We start from the raw sequence: 19,594 nt of genomic DNA, 5'->3' as shown, positions 1-19,594 counted from the left end.
AGAACAAGTACCAGATTTCAGAAAGAAAATAAGTCCTGGGGTCAATTTGTTCAACTAAACCCTTCAAACTGGTGCCGTAGCATGGCCACAGTCCAATGACTGAAACAAGGGATAAAAGATACTTGCTTGGCCTCAGGTCAACTTAAATCAAGCAGACCGATGACCAAAGACATTCCAACCATATCCAAGCCATCTTTCTCAGACACAATGTATCTAGGATTACATTATCCAATATGTCTTTTCTTCTTTAAGACTGCAGACTGGAATTTTTAGAAAAGTCTGGCTGCTATTTCTAGCAGGTTTGACAAACAAGTAGAAACTAACAGGATGAGAAGAAGGGGGATGGGATTATGAACAACACAGACAGGATTTCAAAAATAACGAATATCATACCTCAGCAGCATCAACTGTAGCAAAGTCTTGGGCCCAACTGAGATTTTCACCCGACAGCTGTTTCCATACAAACGGGGCTAAAGACAGCACCTGGAAAGATATATAGTTAAGGTTAGGATAGCAATCTATGGCTATGTTTCATGACATGGCTATATTGACAGCACATCACTGTTACATGTAAAGTTAATGCACAATAGGGAGAGTTTACGAAAAAAAAACCCAAAGACGAAGACAGGTGGTGTACAAAACAAACAGATGTATTAGTATAACGCTCATGAATAGAAAAAGTCTTTTACGTTTCGAGCCTACGCTCTTCTACAGAAAGGGACACAGAAAAAACAAGGAGAGAAAAAAATGTGTGTAGTGGCTAATGATCTATCATGGCAACTCACTATAGTCACTAATGCACTATAGTCAGACTTAAAGTCACCACAGCATAATCAGATACAAAGTGACCACAGCAAGGTCAGGCTCAAGGCCACACAGCACAGTGATCTGAGGTAAGTAGTTTCCCTCCACTGGGTTTTAACAATAAGTGTTTAGTTGATTAATCAAGTGAAGTAACTGTTCACTGAATTAGCATGATAAACAATATGACTGAGAACCCCACAGATGTGCAGAGCCTTAACGTAATCCTCAGACACAATCAGTGAAGGCGACAAACTGGCAGAAACGTTAGCACGCCGGGCGAAATGCTTAGCGGTATTTCATCTGCCGTTACGTTCTGAGTTCAAATTCCGTTGAGGTCAACTTTGCCTTTCATCCTTTCGTGGTCGATAAATTAAGTACCAGTTACGTACTGGGGTCGATATAATTGACTTAATCCGTCTGTCTGTCCTTGTTTTTCCTCTCTGTGTTTAGCCCCTTGTGGGTAGTAAAGAAATAGGTAGTGAAGCAAACTTGTGAATCATCTGGCTATGCTACTTTCACCATACAACATAACTGGCACTCCACCGGTTATCACAATGAGTGTTCCTGTTGATCTAATCAATCAAACAACTTGCTTGTGAAATTAAACGTGCAAGTGGATGAGTACTCCACAGACACGCATACCCTTAATGTAGTTCTCTAGGAGATTCAATAGGACATAGAATGTAACAATATCTAATTATAAAAATTTAATGGGATTTTTTTAAACATCGAACAGCAGGACCAGAGCAGAGTAAAGTATGAGGGTTCACTTAGGTAAAATAGAAACCAAAGGGATCCAAAGACAAAAAATGGTTGAGAACCACTGGCCTAGAATTTGATTTCTTCATCATGGCCACAGTAGATTCACTGCTTAAGGAGCTGGACTCTAATTTTCCTGAAGATCCAGACAGATCTTTGAGTAGCAAGGAAGATCATTGATAAATCCTGGCATTTCTTTGAGCAGTGTCAATTTGCATTTTAATGCCAAATGATTTGGCTTTACACTGACCATTGTATTGGTTTTTGTATCAATTTCATAAGACTTGCAGAATCTTCCCTTTTAATTTCTTCAATTTTCAGTGATTTGTTTTTCCCATTTAAACACAAGTTTTATGAAATGCAGGACATTTTGATGAAGATTCCTTACTTCAACAAAAAAGCAATCTTTTTCATTGATTAACCCTTTCGTTACCAACCCGGCTGAAACCGGCTCTGGCACTGAGTATAAATGTCTTGTTTTCATAAGTTTTGAATTAAAATCTTCCACCAAACCTTAGTCACAATTTATGTTCCTAACACTAGCTTAATGACAACTAAGTTATTTCACTAAATTCTTTGTTATATTTAAAGTAATTGAAAGAAACACAGAGCATCTCAACAGAAATATGGTAACAAAAGGGTTAAAGAGAAAGATATTGGTTGAACTTCTTTCATTATTTTCCCAATTTTGGTTCATTTTTACATCTATACACAAACACACACAGAGTATAAAAAGTATGGAGACAGAAGTAGCATTTAGTAGGGGTCACATGCAGGCAGAGAAGTCAGGCTTCATAGGAGTCAGGTGCATAAGAGAATAACACTACTGCTACTAATCATCCAACTTCAATCAGTGACACTATGAGGTTCCAGAACTCCATAATGTTTTCAAGTTGACAAAGTGAGTTCTCTCAACTGACAGTAATCTGCTAACTGGATTGGTTGGCACTAGACTGACCAGTGGCTAAAGAGGCTCTTCTCCCCAGATTGTGTCATGTAACTTTCTGAATGAAGATCACACATCAAATGAAGATCAAAATGTCCAACTTCACATCCGCCATGCTGCTCCCCATGACTTCATCGTAACCCTGGCTCAGGGATTTTTCATCACTGAAATTAACTCTTCTATATACACACACTACTGGATGGCCACTGACCCTTACGAGTTTTGTTTTCCTTCCCACAGGGTGTCCCCAAAAAACACCCGCCTCACCAAGCCAGCTTGGTGGGGTTGCCAGTTTAGATGCCAATGATCTAACCATGCAACAACAACAAAACACATGAAGTGCTTGGACAGTTCGCACAAGACATGATTGTCCTTCATCTGAGGGCACCAGAATCGGTGCTTACTCAGGTCATGAAAATCCATCCAACACATGCCAACATGGAAATTGATTTCCATGCTTTCAAATCCTTCATACTCCTTGTGATCCTATAATTGTCACCATCATTAGCTGGTTCCTCTGTTAGAGTTATTTAGAGTAGTCTCTCTCTCTTCTTCCCACTTTCCATATCTCCACAGCTACATGTAGAAGCCTGTAACTACCCCTTAAGTTTTGTCATTCATGTAGGATCTAGAACATGTCCTGCTAGTTTTTATTGGCTGTTGTATTATAGATTACACGACTTACACAGAAGTTCCCTAATTGGCTGCTGTTAAAAAGAAATTTTTTTTTAAAGTCATGTGATTATCAAAGAAATTCTAAAAATTGACTCAAATATATTTTCTGATCAACAAAGGAGAAAAAAATAATAACAAAGGAAGAAGAAAGAGGGGGAAAAAAACCTATAAGAATGAAATTTAAATTAAAAAAAAAAAAGGAATAAATAGAAAGAGAACAATACTTCTTACTAAATTTTCTTTACTGCGGAAACAAGCTCCCATCAGCTGACCAATCCATTCATATTCAGCGAACCATGTACAGGAAGGGTTGGGTATGTATGCGTCACGGTTGACATTCGAGTCTTCATGTACCTGGATCAAGGATTCAACAGAAAAACGGACTTTAGTTTAGCACATATCATCATCATCATCATTTAGCGTCCGTTTTCCATGCTAGCATGGGTTGGACGGTTCAACTGGGGTCTGTGAAGCTGGAAGGCTTCATCAGGCCCAGTCAGATCTGGCAGTGTTTCTACGGCTGGATGCCCTTCCTAACGCCAACCACTCCGTGAGTGTAGTGGGTGCTTTTTACGTGCCACCTGCACAGGTGCCAGACAGAGCTGGCAAACGGCCACGAACGGATGGTGCTTTTACGTGTGACCGGCACGGGGGCCAGGCAAGGCTGGCAACGGACACGAACGGATGGTGCTTTTACGCGCCACTGACATGGGGGCCAGACAGAGCTGGCAAACGGCCACGAACGGATGGTGCTTTTACGTGTCACCGGCACGGGGGCCAGGCGAGGCTGGCAATGAACACGAACGGATGGTGCTTTTACGTGCCACCGACATGGGGACCAGACAGAGCTGGCAAACGGCCACGAACGGATGGTGCTTTTACGTGTCACCTGCACGGGGGCCAGGCGAGGCTGGCAACGGAAACGAACGGATGGTGCTTTTACGTGCCACTGGAGTTTATTTGATATGGGGTGGTCATGTGGACAGGCTGAGTGTAATAGTTTTTTCTAATAAAACATTGTATGATGTTCGATGGATCAGGGAGTCAAATACACTGCTGGTATTTTGTGGTTAGAATACTTTAGTCTACCATGGCCTCACTTCACCTAGTTGCTCTGTAATGTTACAGGTAACAGACGGACAACTTATTTAACCTTTAAGCATCCAGTCAAATCATCATCATCGTTTAACGTCCACTTTCCATGCTAGCATGGGTTGGACGTGTGACTAAGGGCTGGCGAACCAGATGGCTGCACCAGGCTTCAATCTTGATCTGGCAGAGTTTCTACAGCTGGATGCCCTTCCTAACGCCAACCACTCCAAGAGTATGTGGGTGCTTTTACGTGCCACCAGCATGGGGCCAGTCAGGCAGCACTGGCATCACACTGGTTTGAATTAATCATGCATTATCTTGTAGCTTTGAGATTTTGAGGATGTGATAATTTGTTTTAGAATGACACTGTAATGTAGGTGTGGGAGACCAGATCTGGCCAACTTGAACATAAAACATGGAGAATATCTGAGTCAGTTACGGCCAGATTAAATGCTAAAGGGTTAAGAAGGAATTTTCCTTTCATTTATTTCCTGCCAACAACACTGAAGTTAAATCCCAGCTCTCATTGGACTGCATCTCAGAAAACAGTTGTTGCTGTGATTATTGTTACGACAGACAGAAGTTTGGCAGAATCAGTAGAACATTAGGTAAAAGAAAACGAAGTATTTAGTTCTGAGTTCAAATCTCACTGGAGGTCAATTTAGCCTTTCATCTTTCTGGGGTTACCTATTTACCTAAAGGATACAAAACAGTTATGTATGACTATACTGGCGCAAGATGTTTGATGTGACAAATTTGTTACAGTTCATACAGATCTAAGATGTTACAGTGAAAGACTACACATGAAAAATTTTAGACGTGACAGTCTGTAACAGACCCCTCTGACTTAAGATGCTTGATGTGACAGTTTGTGACATTAGATGTGATGCACTACAAAGACATAAAATGTGACAGTTTGGGGCTGGTTACCTTGATACACATTGTTAAATGTGACAGTTTGTGTCAGATTTAGGATGTTCGATGTGACAGTTTAAGTCAAATATCAGCTTTTCGCCGGTGTTGAAACTGTAGTGGACTCTCTCTCTCTCTGTTAAACATACATATGTACGGACGTAGTAGATAACAGCTAGCCTTCAGCTGCCCTTTTGCACCCTGTTGTGTCCACTACTCTGATTGGTTGGTATTGGTACAATTTGTCTCTTGCTCTATTATGCACCAATGTGCAACCTAACCAATCGCATCCTTCTGATAAGGTCCTGTGACACCGTCTTTCCTAAATCTCTGTTTGCGCCGATAGCTTGCTATAAAACTTCAGCGATTCATCGAGTCGAAGTCTTTGACTCTAGACCTTCTAAGGTCTAACCACTGACCACAGAGCACACAGCCACTTCCAGGGACAGTATTAAAGGAGCCATTCATTGTCACCTCTCTTTCTGCACAGTCTCTACAAAACTATAGTCAGCTCACCTTTATTGTGCATGACAGGAAGTCATAAGATTTCCAACATAAGAAGGGCTAAACAGGTATAACTCTGACTTTCCAAAACCACTTATAATCCGCACTAGTTTATGATTAGGAATTTCAAATTTTCGTGGCCTTTAGTTTAGCTTATTGGTACCTTGCACAGTACGGTATTAATAAACTTGAATCATCTATACTAATGTACAAGTACCTGTATTCTTTTAGTCATTTAAGTAAATCTATTTCTTTACTACCCACAAGGGGCTGAACACAGAGGGGACAAACAAGGACAGACAAGTCGACCCCAGTGCGTAACTGGTACTTAATTTATCGACCCTGAAAGGATGAAAGGCAAAGTCGACCGTGGTGGAATTTGAACTCAGAACATAACAGTAGATGAAATACGGCCACGCATTTCGCCCGGCGTGCTAACGTTTCTGCCAGCTCAACATTTGTTTCATTTAGAGTATGTTGGCAAAGGTGACCACCCCTGGTTTTGGGAAAAAATCAGTTAACTGGAAAGGTTTTGGCACCAAAGGTCCTGGAAAATCAGTATTGTATCTGCATAACGGGAAGCTGAATGAGAGAGACAACAAATAGAGAGAGAAAGAGAGAGAGTTGACTAATCTGTCCAGGTAGATAGGGAATCAGTGAGAAAAATAGATCAAGACACCTGGTGGTTTGCTGTGCTTGAAAAGGCATGTCAAGCTAAGTAGAAGCATGGTTGCCCTTGCATACAGGCTCATTCCTCGCAACCCTCCCCAACTGAGCATCCCTAATCTGGCAGGCTTGAAGGTGCTGGTGCCATATAAAAGCACCCATGCCAGTGCTGTGTAAAAGCACCCAGTACACTCTGTAAAGTGGTTGGTGCTAGGAAGGGCATCCAGCCATAGAAACCATGCTAAAACAAAGACGGCACCTGAACAGCCCTTTAGATGGTCAGCTCCTGGTAAACCAACCAACCCATGTCAGCATGGAAAATGGACATTAAATTATGATGATGAGATAGACTGAGGAAAGAATGAGTAATTTTCAAGAGAACAAAGTGAATCTGTCTTGTTTTTACCTGATTTGGGGAGCGAATAAAGCAAGGCAGAGGTACTGAAGTATCCAAACAGCTTGGACACAGTTCTTCAGAAATGTCTGATAGACTATCACGGAAACCTCCTCCTTGATCAATGATCCCTTCCATCAAGAATTTACACTCCCACCACTGGTCGTATTTGTTGGGCCAACTAATAATAAAAAAAATACAAAACATACAACATAAGTAGACAGAAAGATAAAAAAAACAAAATAATGTAAACAACAAAAAGTGGTGACCAACAGCCATCCAATTACATGATGTATGTATATGTGTGTGTGTGTGTGTGCATATATATAGACAGACAGACAGATAGAGAGAGCCAATGACCTGCAAGCCGCAGGACAGCTCAGTCAGTGCTGATGTGGAGCAAAACAACAACAACAACTGGATGTAAATGCCAAATGTAACACAATGACAGGGCCTCTACAGGGTCACCTGACATGTTAAAAATAGCAGCCAAATCTCTCTCCTTGCACATCAAGGCGTAGGAGTGGCTGTGTGGTAAGTAGCTTGCTTACCAACCACACGGTTCCAGGTTCAGTCCTGCTGCATGGCACCTTGGGCAAGTGTCTTCTACTATAGCCTCGGGCCGACTAAAGCCTTGTGAGTGGATTTGGTAGGCAGAAACTGAAAGAAGCCCGGCGTATATATATATATGTATATGTGTGTGTGTGTGTGTGTTTGTACGTTTGTGTGTGTGTGTTTGTCTCCCCAACATCGCTTGACAACCGATGCTGGTGTGTTTATGTTCCCATAACTTAGCGATTCAGCAAAAGAGACCGATAGAATAAGTACTAGGCTTCCAAAGAAGAAGTCCTTGGGGTCGATGTGCTTGACTAAAGGCGGTGCTCCAGCATGGCCACAGTCAAATGACTGAAACAAGTAAATGAGTAAAAAAAGTAAGGAAAAGATACAATAGGTGATGTGGTCCAAAGAAGCCCTAAAGAAGACAACGTGCTCATAGTGTGAATGCATTTCTTCAGAGTTTTGTCCATCATCCTCATCATTTAACATTCATGTTCTCTGCTGAAGTAAGCATGGCACAGCTGTTTTAACGTCCACTTTCCCCATACTTGCATGGGTCAGACAGAATTCATTGAGGCAGATTTTCTACAGCTGGATGGCCTTCCTGTTGCCAACCCTCACCTGTTTCCAAGCAAAGTAATACTTCTCCATGACCAGACATGTTTTTTCATAGAATACTGAAAACGAGTTTCGTAGACAATGATCACACAATGTCAAGGCAAGGAGACACAAATATACACACACTCACATACATAAGTGTATACACACATACATATATATACACACAAACACACACACGTGTGTGTGTGCATATATGTGTATGTATATATATGTATGCTTATTTATGTGTGTGTGTGTGTGCATATATATATAGGTGCATATGTGTATATATATATATATATATATATATATATATATGTGTGTGTGTATATATATATATGTATGTATGTATGTATGTATATCTATATATATATGTGTATATGTCTGTGTGTATATATATTTACACGATGGGCTTCTTTCAGTTTCCATCCACCAAATCTACTCACAAGGCTTTGATCAGCAAGGGGCTATAGTGTTCAGTTCCACACAGTGGGACTGAACCAAAACCTTTGTGGTTGGGAAGCACAACAAGTGTAATAACAATAATCAGACACAAACACCTGACATTAATCCCCAGGTGTAAAACATGGAGTATAAAGAAATACATACCACTGGAAAAAATGTGAATAAGTGTGGCTGTGTGGTAATTAGCTTGCTTACTAACCACATGGTCTCGGGCTCAGTCCCACTGTGTGACATTTTGGGCAAGTGCCTTCTACTATAGCCTCGGGCCGACCAAAGCCTTGTGAGTGGATTTGGTAGATGGAAACTGGAAGAAGCCCGTCATATATGTATATATATATGTGTATAAGCACCACTTGAGCATGGCCGTTGCCAGTACCACCTAACTGGCCCTAGTGCCGGTGGTACGTAAAAGCACCCACTACACTCTTGGAGTGGTTGGCGTTAGGAAGGGCATCCAGCTGTAGAAACTCTGCTAGATCAGCTTGGAGTCTGGTTCGCCAGACCTCAGTCAAATCGTCCAACCCATGTTAGCATTGAAAGCGGACATTAAACGATGATGATATATATATGTGTGTGTGTGTGTGTGTATGTGTGTGTATATGTTTGTGTCTCTGTGTTTGTCCACCCCCATCACTGCTTGACACCGATGTTGGTGTGTTTAAGTCCCCATAACTTAGCAAAAGAGACTGATAGAATAGGTACTAGGCTGTCAAAGAGCAAGTCCCAGGGGTCGATTTGCTCGACTAAAGGCGGTGCTCCAGCATGGTCACAGTCAATATGATTAAAACAAGCAAAAGAAACGAAAAAATATAAAAGTAAACAAAAATATAAAAAGGAAACAAACGGAAGGAACGAACCGGTAATTCAAATGTTTTGCTTTCTTCTCTTTGGGTTTTAAACCTTCGAATACCTGCATAAACACTGTGTTCTTACAGGTAGAATCTTTCTGTGGGTCAGCACGATGTTCAGTGGCAGCTCGTCTGTTTATGAACAATATCCGAACATCTAGAGGTCTTCTGCAGAAAAATGGAATTACAGACGGGATATAGAGACGGGTGGATGAGAGAGAGAGACAGGTGGATGAGAGAGAGACAGGTAGACGAGAGAAAGAGAGACAGGTGGACGAGAGAGAGAGACAGGTGGACGAGAGAGAGTGAGAGAAAGAGAGACAGGTGGACAAGAGAGAGAGAAAGAGAGACAGACAGGTGGACAAGAGAGAGAGAGAGATAGAGACAGGTGGACAAGAGGGAGAGAGAGAAACAGTGAAAGAAAGACAGAGAGAAGAAGAGTGACAAGAGAGGAGAGTGCAGTAGAGAGAGACAGGTGGACGAGAGAGAGAGAGACAGGTGGACGAAAGAGAGAGAGACAGACAGACAGACAGGTGGACAAGAGAGAGAGAGAGAGAGAGAAAGAAACAGTGAAAGAAAGACAGAGAGAGGATGAGTGACAAGGGAGGAGAGTGCAGTAGGGGAGGAGGAGAGAACAGGAGTAACTAAGAATGTATAAGAATAAAAAGACATAGCAAGAGAAAGAGAGAGAGGAGGAGCCAGGGTGATATAGTGTATCAGAGAGAGAGAGAGAGAGAGGGAGGGAGATGGAGGAGATACAGAGAAAAAGAGACAGAGAGAGACTCAAAGAAAGTGAGAAAGAAATAGCGAGATTGGTGTAAGAAAGAGGAGACAGAAAGTGTATGGGAGAGAGATGAGAGAGAAAGAGAAAAGAGAGTGAGGGTCATGGATGTAATGTCTTTGATCACAGTTCTGTTAGATTAAGGGCTAAACAACAATATCGAAATACTTACTCTTTAACTGTTTCCCTGAGGAATGTTTCAACCATTAAGGGTCTCATCTGTGATAACGGTAATAATTGCCTTATCGACTGAAACGGAAGAAAGAGACACAAGATGACTTTGGTAACTTGGTGGGAGAGGACACTACTACAGTTGGTATGTATTGGAAACAATAAGAATATATGCTTAATACGAACATACATACATACCTACATGAGCATGTGCAAGTATATGAGTGTATATGTGACTGTGTTTGTGTGTGGGTGTGTGTACATATATATACATACATATATATATATATACATATAGATGTATGTATGTATGTACATATATGCATGTATATATGCATATATATATATATAGATGTATGTACGTACATATATGCATGTATATATGCATATATATATATACACACACACACACATATTTATATCATATATATACATATATATATGGCCTGCTCGCTTAACCTGCGGGGTGGCATCATTTGAAGGCTAAAACAGTGCGAAGCGCATTGTGACCAGTGATGTGTAGCAACATCTGATAGCCTGGTCAATCACGGTAATATATATATATATATACTTTATTTGCAAGTTAACAAGGTTACCAACGGTTTCATTGCCAATAATTATCAAGTCTACCACGTGGGAGACCATGTGGTTGAGAAGCAAACCTCTTATCACAGAGGCCATGCCTGAGCATTTAGAATGTCACAGAGGTAAAAAGGTAAAAAAAGAAAACATGTCAATGGAACTTTTGAACCAGCCTGTATAGTAAGCCACAGGGGTGGTGTGTCTTTGACAGTATTATGAAAATACCAATGTGAGATTGTTGTAACAAATTACCTCCAGATCCAGTGTCGACTTGTATTGATGACTCCACTTAGGTACAATGTAAGATAGCACACTGTCTAATAAGGATATGAACCTGAAAGATAAGAGCTGAGGTGAGACAACACAAAGAGGAGGGTGGTTACATCAGAACACATTGAAGGATCATTATCATCACTGTCGTCGTTTAACGTCTGTTTTCCATTTTGGCATGGGTTGGATGGTTTGACTAAGGGCTGGCAAACAAGAAGGCTGCACCAGGCTCCAATCTGGCAGTGTTTCTACAGCTGGATGCCCTTCCTAATGCTAACCACTCCGAAAGTGTAGTAAGTGCTTTTTACGTGCCACCAGCATGGGGGCCAGTAGGTGGCACTGGCAATGACCATGCTCGAATGGTGCTTTTTATATCCCACTGGCACAAGTGCCAGTCAGGTAGCACTGGCAACGACCCCACTCGAATGGTGCTTTTTACGTGCTAGCAGCATGGGAGCCAGTCAGCTGGTACTGGCATCGACAACGTTCGAATGGTGCTTTTTATATGCTACTGGCACGGGTGCCAATCAGGTGGCACTAGCATCGACCATGACAATGTCTTCACTTAACTCAACAGGTCTTCGCAAGCGCTGTTTATCGCCCAATGATTGAAGGGTACTCTTAAATAGGCTGGTTATGCTGCACTGGCATAGGCCACGGTTACAGTCTCACTTGGCTTGCTGGGTCTTCTCAAGCACAACATATGGGGGTGAAATTATGGTACAATGTAGGATGGGATAGTGTGAAGGGGACCAGAACATTTCTGCACATCTTGTTCTCAGTCATGATCCTCTGTCCTTGTGTTAAGACCTTAATTTCTGCCATGATAAACTCAGAATTAAGAATATTTTTGTTAAACATTGCTGTAAGCCCAGTGAAATTGTAGTTGCGACCAATGCCAGTGTCATGTGAATGGCACCCATGAAATCATAGTTGCCGGTAGCATGATCTTTCGAATATTGGGCCTCACAGAGATGACGACATGTGACCGACACCTTTGGTGGTGCTGTGCTGCGAAGACCCCTCAAATTAAGTGAAATCATGGCTGTAGTTGTTGCTGGTGTCAGGTAAATGGCACCCTCCCAGTGTCGTGCAAATGGCATCCATGAAATTATAGTCGTGACCACTGCTGGTGACATGTAAATGGTACCCATGCTGGTGGCACATAAAAGCACCCATTACACTCTTGGAGTGGTTGGCATTAGAAAGGGCATCCAGTTGTAGAAACCATACCAAATCAGATTGGAACCTGGTGCAGCTCCCTGGCTTACCAGTTCCAAGTCAAACTGTCTGACCCATGCCAGCATGGAATGTAGGGATTAAATGCAGATGATGATGATGATGATGATGATGGTTAAGCTATACTTGTGTTATATTAAACTCAGTATAAAGTCTACTTCTGTAAAACTGTTAAATCAGTATTTATATTTCTGTAAGCCTCTAGCATCAAGATTACTCTGTCAAACATAATGCCTGTTGATTCGCATAGTTTGGAATTAATCATACATCATCTCATAGTTTCGAGATTTCAATGATATCATTGTTTATTTTTATAATGACATTGTAAGGTAGGTATGAGAGGCCAGAACTGGCCAGTTTTAACATAAAACTGGTAGAATATTTGAACCTGATACGACTGGTTGAAATGCTAAAGGATTAAAGTATAAATTATATTTCCTGTTTTTATGCTAAAATCATTATAAAGTATATCGCTGTTAAACTATTGACCTCAGTATAATCTACATTACAACTCAACTAGGATTGGGTTGTCCGGAAAGTTCATGCCGATTTTTAAAGGAAAGAAAAAGGTCAATAAATACTTGCCATTAAATTCTTAATCAACTAAATATGAACCATTTTGTTGCACAATGCGTCTCCATCTTTCCTTTAACTTGAAAATACCCTCTTCCCAGTATTGAGGGGTTTCATGGCAAAGAATTCATCAAGGTATCTTTTTATGTCATCCAAGGAATTGAAATTTTTACCATTAAGACTATTCTCTAGAGATCTGAATAAGTGGAAATCCGAAGGAGCAATATCTGGTGAATATGGAGGGTGGGGTAACACATCTCAGCCAAGCTGCAGCAATTTTTGTCTGGTTCCCAAAGCATCAAGTGCCAAAAATGAACTTTCTTATCTTCCATTTTAAAGGGTTACAGAATTATGATAGGAACATAAACCTTCTTCCACGAAAAGATAGCTTAAACTGTGCTCTAAATGGAGGTGTAGTCAAATCCTATTTTATGGACTCAACCATGTTCTAAAATAAGTCGAAAGGTAAGCTACTATAAATCAGCACAAACTTTCCGGACAACCCAATACAAACTAGACTTCCATTAAGCTGTTACACTTAGTATAAACAATATGTCAATAGGAGTGATACTGTTGATTGCGTTCATTATTTTGAAGAAGAAGTTAGATTGCCAAGTGATGTCACATAGCACAATCCAGATAGTTACTGAAGTAAAAAGAACAAAAGAGGGCCTGTCCCTTATTTCTAGTGTTCTTCTCAAACAAGATAGGCTGGGTTAATAAAGGCTTACCTTTGCAAAGCTATAGATCTGTAGTACAACTCATCGGGGGTATAAGCCTCAAGACGAGGATAACGGAAAAGCTTCCTCTCGCAGAAGAAATCTCGATCGAATCCAAGAGTGCGTTCTTTAGAAGACTGGATCTTAAGGCCTCTCACCCGTACATCTAAGCCATCAACTGAAAGAGAGAGAAACAATCAAGAAATTAGTAGATAAGAACTAAATTTATTACTCAATAAAGTACGCACATATATTAGTCATCATGGTTTTCTATGTTCCCAGTTGAGGTTTGAGTCTCTTAACCCTTTCTTACTCAAACAAGACAAATCTGGTTTTGAGAGGAAAACTTTCATTAAATGACAGAAAAATCATGTCTTTTCTACGGTTGACTATTTCTTAAAAACATCTGTCAATATAATACAGTTCTATATTTAAGAGATGAGGAATTATGTACATTATTTACATTGTTTACATTTGACGGATATTTGTCCTCCTCTTGTTTGTTGTTAACACAACGTTTCGGCTGATATACCCTCCAGCCTTCTTCAGGTGTTTTGGGAAAATTTCAAACCTGGCTTCTCGAAAAATACCTTAGGAATGAGAACCCAGGTTCGAAATTTCCCCAAGACACCTGAAGAAGGCTGGAAGGTATATCAGCCGAAACATGTTAACAACAAACAAGATGAGGACAAATATCCATCGAATGTAAATAATCTATCAATATGTTTAGCTAAAAGGTTGACCCTTAGAAAAGACACACAACTCTAGCTTATCTACATACACACACACACACACATACAGGATGCAATGGGTAAATTGTTGCTATTTTATATTTTTAATTTTGCACATGTGTATTGTTTGTTTTTGATTTTGTTGACTACACAGTATAGTAGGGTCAGTTGGGCACTGTCTGCGAGAAAAACAGCACCATGATGCAATTCACTCTGCCAGAAATTTGGAATTGACATGCTGTACTGCTTGGCATTCATGCCAGAAGCTCCAGTATGAACATGTACCGAGAGTAATAAAAATCAAACATCCAGTCAACATCATGGTGTTTGGAGTGATCACTAGTGATGGCAACGTTATGCCTCCATTTATCTTCCCACACGGCCTCACACTCAACACAGAGTGCCTGGAGGAGGTAGTGCTACCCTGGGTCAAGAGGGTGGCTGTGGGAAGACCCTATGTCTGGCAACAGGACTCTGCACTATGCCACACAAGCAAGAGAACCCAGTCATGGCTGTCAGATAATTTCTGCAACCTCATCACCCTTAACATCTGGCTACCTAACTCCCCAAACTGCAACCCCCTTCGTTATTATGTGTGGGGGCACAGTTGAGCAAGAGACCAACAAAACTCCTTGTAACACCAAAGATGAACTGAAGGCAAGGATTATGGCAGCATTCACCAACTTAAACAAAGAGACCGTCCAGAAGAGTTGCAGGAGATTCTGAAGTTGTCTGGAGGCTGTGGTTGAAGCCAATGGCAATTTTATTGAATAAATTTACTCTTTAGTATTTCAAGATATTTTTATGTAATTTTGGTAAATATATCTGTTAAAGTGAAATGTCAGTGTTATTTTCATTTTTGCAGAAATTAGATGATAATCTATTTATCACACCCTGTGTGTGTATGTGTGTGTGTGTATGTGTATATATATATATATATATATATATATATATATATAGCATGGAATTTTGTCAGTGAACAGGTCGCAGTCTCAAAGCAACGAAAATATTTTGGCAAATTAAATTTAAATGTTGAAGTAAATCTAACAGTTTTTGTGTGTTTCTTAAATGGCTTATAAACACCTTCCACACTGCAATTGTTTTCATTCCAGCACATGATCTCAAATCAGGTCACTTGCTATGCAAGTACATTTCCGTAATATATATATATATACACACACAACTCCTTATCTATCTTAAAATTATAGTATCAAGTTAAGTTCCAGCTCATCTTACCACACCTTAAGAGTCGCTGAAGCCAATGACTTACTGTATTTATTCTTATATAATGCATACTTGTGTGTATAATGTGCACCATTATTATGAGTTATGAAATCCCATTAAAAAATCCAGTGTGCAAGAAAGATACTCTATATTTTTTATATATATCATAATATGTAGAAAAAGACCTGTTCATTCAAATTTATTATAACTGCTCTCTCAGGCACAGTGGAAAATTATTTTAAATATTTTCAAAACAATAAGAAACTTCAAGAGTGACCTTTGAACTTTACTGGTGCAGGTTGTAAAGTCAACCTATACAGGAGGACATAAAAAAGAAAATGTAGAAACACAAGAATTTCTATTTAAATACTTTCTTCATATTTTCTATTATTCAAAAATCTTTGATTCATTTGACACAGTGTTTCCTTGGAACCAAACACCTGTGATAAATGTGAATAGACATACTACATCGGTGTTCTTCTGGTTCTAGCAATATTCAGTAATGTGTGAGGTGTGTGTGTCATTTACCTTGTTTTAGTTTAATCATAATAATTGGGTAGTGCTGCCTCATTCCTTCCAAAATACAGATGTCCTTTATATTGTTGACGGGTCTGTAAAGGAACAACGATAAACAATAAATAACAAATATATAAACATGTGTGTGTGTGTGTGTAACAGCACAACATCACACAACAATAAACAGGTCTTTTATGATACAACAACAAACACACATCACACAGTGGCTTCACAACAACAATAACATAAGTATGTTTTGAAAAAAACATAAATGTATTTTTATAAAGAAGGTACTTGTAGAATGGAAAAGTGGTGGTGGAAGTGATTGTAGAGATGGTGGTAATGAAAATAGTAATGGTGATGGTTTGTTATTGCTGTTGTTGTTGTTGGTAGTGGTGGTGGTGGTGGTGGTAGTGGGAATGTTGACAGTGATAGCCTTTTTCACAGGCAAGGGTAAGAGGCCAACTTCATTCAGGTCTGGTAGAGCAAATTCTTTTTAGGTCATGTTTGTGTAACAGCATAACATTTTTGACATGACACAATATGTAAATATTGGGATAAAAGCCCTTCGAATAGAAAAAGCAGAAGGCTGCTTAATCCTTATGACATCAAATATATCTATTTCTTTATTTGTGTATTAAGGCTACCATGGTTTCATATTAAGAAAAATATCTTAATATCTTAATTTTTCAAGCCAATCACATGGAGGAATGGCATTCGTCTCCATTTTGGAACACCATTACAGTATGTGATTGGCTTGAAAAATTGTTAACATATTAACATATCTTTCTTAACATGAAACCAATGGAAGCCTTGATACACAAATAAAGAAATTTTATCTACCAATACAGTGTTGAACACTCATTCCCATAGTTCAACATTTACATTATATATGTGTGTGTGTGTGTGTGTGTGTATATATATATATATATATATATATATACATACACATGCACAGATATGTGTGTGTGTGTGTGTGTAAGAAACAAGATGACAAAGGAATAAATGATTATCTCCTGAAGTTCATTAGCTTACAGCTGTTTCCACTATAAGATGCGGTGTTCTCATAATTAAGTGCCTGAGTAACACTTCACAGTTTCATCAGAGCTTCAAATATGAAGACCAACTTATTTAATCGTAAGTGAAATATACATCTATACACACACACACACATATATGGGAAGAAACACACACACGTACTACAAGTAATCAAAGGGTTACAAGCAAAACATCAGTAAATAATACAAATCCATTAATGAAATGAATAGAAGAAAGAGCAAGAAGCCGAATGTGGCAGGTGGCAGGGGGGAAACTCACCTTTCTAAAGTAACTACATTTAAATCTTTCATATTAAATTCATCCCCTCCACACACTATCACTTTTGATGGGAGGTAGATGTTGTCAGCACCAGACAGGGTTAATGATAATTCTCTGAAAAATAAAATTTTAAAAAATACATATATATTTATAAAAAAGAAGTTTGAAAATGCCACTATATAATATAAATTTTAATTTTCTTAGAAATTTTACATGTTTCGATTCTTCTTGAAAAAAACGAACCTTATCAAAAATATTTTTAAAAGTTAAGTGTAATAAAAAAGTTCATAATTGTTTCTTACTAGTCTCAACAGAATCCACGTGGTGGTTTTTTTTTTGTTGTGGAGAGCATAATAGCTGTCTTGTGTGTTGACTAAAGTTGGGGAAATGACCAGTGGCCAAAATAGCAGTAGCAGCAGTGACTGTTGGTCGTAGTAGTAGTGACCGTAGTGGTGGTGGTGGTTGGAGTTGCAGCAGTTCATTGGCTTATGCATACATTATTTGAAAAGGATAGATATATAAACTGGAAGCTATTTACAGTTAAAGGACCCGAGATGTGGTTAACCATTCAAGCATTTAAACCAGTCATATCCGGCCCAAATAGTCTACATGTTTTATGTTCAAACCAGCAAGATCTGGTCTCTCATACCGACCCTACAATGTCATCATTTAAAATATACAATCACATCTTTGAAACCGCAAAGCTACAAGATAATACATGATTAATATTTTGAAATGGGAATAAATAACCATTACATTTGACAGAGAAATCTGAATGCTTAAAAGTTAAATACCATTATTATTATTATTATTATTATTATTATTATTATCATTATTCTTATCATTATTCTTATCATTATTATTACTATTATCATTATTATCACTATTATCATTATTATCATTATTATTATCACTATTTTTATTATTATCATTATCACTATTATTATTATTATCATAATCATTATTATCATCATCATTATTATCATTATTATCATCATCATTATCATCATCATTATCATCATTATTATCATTATTATTATTATCATCATCATCATTATCATCATCATTGTTATCATCATTATTATTATTATCATTATTATTATCATTATTATCATCATTAGTCAGTAGTCTTATTTTTATCATGTGTTTTCACTACACTGGCGAGCATACCTATGTTTACCTAGGGTATGTAATGTAGGTTGTTGTGGTGCTCTTATTTTTACTGTATTGAAAGTGCTTTATGTAAGATGTGCACAGAGCCTAGTAGTACTCATTATTATTATTACTATTATTATTATTATAATTATTTCATTTTAAATTTAAATGAATGTGATTTGTTAGAGACTGCCATGTGGTTCGCTTGACACAAGTTTTTCAAATAAATGAGGTACCATTTCAATTAATGGAATTTAAAACAAAGACTGGGTTGGGATGGGTTTTCTACATGTAGGAGACAAAAGGAGATTTTATATTAAATTGGAATAAATAGGTGGGGGGGGGGTAGAGGTGAAGGATTTCAGTTGTAGAAAAACTGGAGTATCGCTGTGTAAGTTCAAGGATAATTTAATTATAAATAAACAAAAAGTATGAAAGAAAACTCAAAAGAGTAGATTTTAAATTAGACATTTATAATTAGAAACTGAAATTTTAAAAATATGTAAAAGAAATAAAAGAGAGAAGTTTGATTGTTAACACAAAGAATCGGGGTGAGAAGATTAGTTAGTAGTATAGGTGGGGAGGGGGACATCATTTTAGGTAGGAGTGTGAAAGGCTATAAAATGGCTGCTATAACGGTACAAAATTGGTTTAACCCTTTTGCTACCATATAACTGCTGAAATATAACTGCATTTTCTGTTGTGTCTGGGGAGAGTAATTTTCTTTTTGTGCCTTATAATGTAACACACTCACCGGTAAAATGTGTTACATAATAAGGCACAAAAAGAAAATGACTCTCCCCAGACACAACAGAATATGCTTCAACACACAAACTCAAATAAAGAATCTTGCAAACCAAATCCAAAAATGAAATATACTGCATTTGTTTCACTGAATTTTGAAACAAATGAAGAATTTAGTAAAATATACTAAAATAATTTTGTCGTTAATAAACTGGTGGCATTTCATTTATCTTTACATTCTGAGTTCAAATTCTGCTGAGGTCGACTTTGCCTTTCAGCCTTTTGGAGTTGATAAAATAAGTACCGATTCAATACTAGCACATCCCTAAAATTTCAGGCCTTGTGCCTA

The 19,594-nt window shown here is 38.6% G+C and overlaps 1 protein-coding gene across 1 annotated transcript in view; it reads right to left on the bottom strand.

Moving 5' to 3' along the window:
- LOC115218603 (E3 ubiquitin-protein ligase HECTD3) overlaps window positions 1–19,594 on the bottom strand; it is a 77,944-nt gene that overhangs the window by 9,147 nt on the left and 49,203 nt on the right. The window contains exons 5-13 of the mRNA XM_029788500.2: window positions 17,347–17,460; window positions 16,042–16,124; window positions 13,571–13,736; window positions 11,010–11,091; window positions 10,177–10,253; window positions 9,233–9,391; window positions 6,765–6,933; window positions 3,416–3,538; window positions 394–483 (exon numbers count right to left, since the gene is read on the bottom strand). Coding sequence (XP_029644360.1) covers window positions 394–483; window positions 3,416–3,538; window positions 6,765–6,933; window positions 9,233–9,391; window positions 10,177–10,253; window positions 11,010–11,091; window positions 13,571–13,736; window positions 16,042–16,124; window positions 17,347–17,460 — 1,063 coding nt within the window. The remainder of the gene's footprint in view (window positions 1–393; window positions 484–3,415; window positions 3,539–6,764; window positions 6,934–9,232; window positions 9,392–10,176; window positions 10,254–11,009; window positions 11,092–13,570; window positions 13,737–16,041; window positions 16,125–17,346; window positions 17,461–19,594) is intronic.

The sequence above is a fragment of the Octopus sinensis genome, linkage group LG13, assembly GCF_006345805.1.
Source record: "Octopus sinensis linkage group LG13, ASM634580v1, whole genome shotgun sequence".
Taxonomy (NCBI): domain Eukaryota; kingdom Metazoa; phylum Mollusca; class Cephalopoda; order Octopoda; family Octopodidae; genus Octopus; species Octopus sinensis.
This window is presented reverse-complemented; position numbering and strand designations above follow the sequence as displayed.